The sequence below is a fragment of the Pinus tabuliformis genome, chromosome 5_2, assembly GCF_031772625.1.
Source record: "Pinus tabuliformis cultivar Carrire ecotype Pingquan chromosome 5_2, CPIR1, whole genome shotgun sequence".
NCBI classification, from domain to species: domain Eukaryota; kingdom Viridiplantae; phylum Streptophyta; class Pinopsida; order Pinales; family Pinaceae; genus Pinus; species Pinus tabuliformis.
The window spans coordinates 717,086,650-717,089,516 of NC_142306.1; the positions used below are offsets into that span (position 1 = coordinate 717,086,650).

At 32.7% G+C, this 2,867-nt stretch overlaps 1 protein-coding gene across 1 annotated transcript; it reads left to right on the forward strand.

Moving 5' to 3' along the window:
* The first annotated feature begins 739 nt into the window (after nt 1-739).
* On the forward strand, nt 740-2,360 carry LOC149161196 (protein LURP-one-related 10-like). The gene is made up of 3 exons (XM_089435494.1): nt 740-1,070; nt 1,703-1,915; nt 1,997-2,360. The coding sequence occupies exons 1-3, from the start codon at nt 789-791 to the stop codon at nt 2,156-2,158; spliced, it is 657 nt and encodes a 218-aa protein (XP_089291620.1). The 5' UTR covers nt 740-788; the 3' UTR covers nt 2,159-2,360.
* Nucleotides 2,361-2,867: the final 507 nt, after the last annotated feature.

Genomic DNA, 2,867 nt, shown 5'->3' on the forward strand with positions numbered 1-2,867 from the left:
TTTTCAAATAACAAAAGAATAATTCATTATCAAATCCATCAAAATCAAAACGGAGGAAAAGGCAATCTTGGATTGTTCTACTAAAAAGAGTATATGGTTTGTGGACACACTAGGTCTTGTAATCTAGTCAACACCCACTACAATTGGCTTTGGGTAAGGAGAGTTTGAATGGAAATCTTGATATAACATTAGTTTGTTAGGATATAAGAAATCTAATGATACTTAGTTTGAAATATTTTATTTTTTCTTTAATGTATTTCATATATCTTTTATAAAGATGTTTCTAAAAATTGACTATGGTTTAATTAGGTTTGTATTTTTTTAAATTAAGTTGAAAGGGTGTTGTAGTAACCCATTAAGTGAGATTCTGTAATGAAGAATTGCATTCAAAAATAATAAAACATAATGTCAATGTACCTAAAAAAATAATATAAGTAACCATAACAATAAAAATGACAAGTCAATTACGTTTTTCATAAGTGGTAGAGAGAAATAATCATACAGGAAAAAGTCAGAGAAGAACCATTCAGTCATAGCGGTCGCGTATGTTACAGGAAAAAGTCATCCACAGAAGAAATATGATCACGTAGCGGACGCGTACAATGACAAGTCAATTAAGTTTTTCATAAGTGGTAGAGAGAAATAATCATCCTGGAAAAAGTCAGAGAAGAACCATTCAGTCATAGCGGACACGTACAAGGATTCGCGTCGGAAAGAAATATGATAAATATTTAGATTTCACTCACTTTCCTCAATACAATTGATTGGCAGCACTTCTCCCCAATTAAATGAAAATGCATACGGAACAGACTTACTTCCAATCCCAACCTCAGAATTTTGCAGGGCCAAACAGCCGAACAGTAGCCGTGATCGGCAATCAGTTCTGTGCTTCTTACCCAACTGAATTAACGATACAGAAGAAGGTCATTAGCTTCAGCGGCGGCGATTTCAATATCTTGGACAGCAATGGAAACCTGTTTCTCGCTGTCGATGGCAGGGCACTCAGCCTCAGAGGCACACGGATTCTGAGAGACCAATATGGGAATCTCCTCGCCACCATGAAAAAGAAGGTAAACCCACAATAATACTGATACATTTTGTCATCAACATATTGATTATTTTTCAAGGAAAATACTTCACAGGATTTGAACCTGTGACGTAAATTAGGTGTGATCTAATTTTCGTGGAACTTCACGGGATTTGAACTTATGGCTTATGGATTTAAAGTTGCTGAAATAGAAATGAATTATGATTCTACAGGTTATTAGAACATTTAACATAATCTTTCTATTTACCTGCTTGAATACCACGTTTACTAGTGAACAGTTTCAGATTCAACCAGTACCTTAACATGAACTTTGCCTCCAAGGATTGTATCGGAATTGAACCTTGCTAATCCTGAAAACGTCTCCAAGAAACAGTAAAAAGATTGTACCGGAATTGAGCCCTGTTCATCCTGAAAAACCTCAAGGGAATTGAACCTTGCAAACTTTGAAAAACTCAGGTCAAGATGAAAGATTGGATAAACTAAATTCACTCCTGAAAAACCTCGAGGGAATTGAACCTTGCAAACTTTGAAAAACTCAGGTCAAGATGAAAATTTCGATTAACTAAATTCACAAACACTATTATTTTCCAAAAATTATTATGGTATCTGTGAGTCTGATTGTTGTTTTCTCTTTAATGATTTATCTCATGGCAGTTGCTGAGCCTTCACGACACATGGGAAGTATACCGAGGCGAGGGAACCAGGCCAGAAAATCTGATTTTCACTGCACGGAGGTCCACACTATTTCAGTGGAGGACTTCTCTGAAGGTATATTTGGGCAATAATGCTGACGCTGATTTTAAGGTCAAGGGCAGCTTCTTTCAACGGTCTTATACAATTTATCAAGGGACCACCGTCATTGCCGAGGTATAATACCCTGTTGTCTGGTTCACATATATACGAAAACACAGACTTAAAACATAATTCTCATGAATAACTTGTGTGCAGATGAGGCGTAAATACACGGTTTCAGAAGTTTTAATGGGGAGGGATACGTTTACAGTTACTGTGTATCCGGGGGTCGATTATGCCTTCATAGTGGCTCTTGTGGTAATTCTTGATGAAATCAACCGAAGTAAAGGTGGAGGTGCAGGAGCAGGTGCAGCTTGAGCTTGTATTTGATGAGATATACGGTGGATTGTATTTGAAATTGTATTTGTTTGCGCATGTGTAAGGATTCTTATTATTCTACTCATAGTATATTGTGTTAAATTATTTGACTATTGATTATCCCCCTGTAGCATATTGTGTTTATTTAATTGAATATTGAAATATTTCGATAGTTAATTAATTAAAGATAGAATTCTGGGCATCCCATTTATAACAACGTTATATGTGTTTCTTGTTAAGTGAAATATAGAATTCTTGGCATCACATTTATAACAACTTATATTTATTTTTAAGAGTTAAGTAGGTTGAACCATGTGTTTGTTTTTTTTTTTTTTTTTTTTTTTTTTGAAGTTTGTAATTTTAATATAAAATATATCATTTTCGCTTTATTTTAATTTTAATTTTGAATTTTGATGAATTTAGGTTAGTTTTTAGTAATATTATATCTATATATATATTTTACATTTTTATATATAGAAATATTGTTTTTTTTTATATTTTTATTGAAAATTTAATTTAATTTTTATGGAAATTTTTTTAATAGTAGCAAGGATAGAAGGTTTAGATATATCTTAAAAGTAATGATAATTTTTTTTTCTTTTAGATTTAATTAAAAAAATGTTATAAATTAAATTAGAATAAAATATTTTGATTGTGAAATACGTTATGGTTTTTGGGCATGTGGTATTGATAAACCATGGTATTGGCT

Excerpts from the sequence above, each read along its gene's own strand:
- LOC149161196 (XM_089435494.1), top strand. The coding sequence starts at position 789 with ATGAAAATGCATACGGAACAGACTTACTTCCAATCCCAACCTCAGAAT. Across the intron at positions 1,071-1,702 it reads TCGCCACCATGAAAAAGAAG|TTGCTGAGCCTTCACGACAC; the intron begins GTAAACCCACAA and ends ATCTCATGGCAG. Across the intron at positions 1,916-1,996 it reads GGACCACCGTCATTGCCGAG|ATGAGGCGTAAATACACGGT; the intron begins GTATAATACCCT and ends ACTTGTGTGCAG.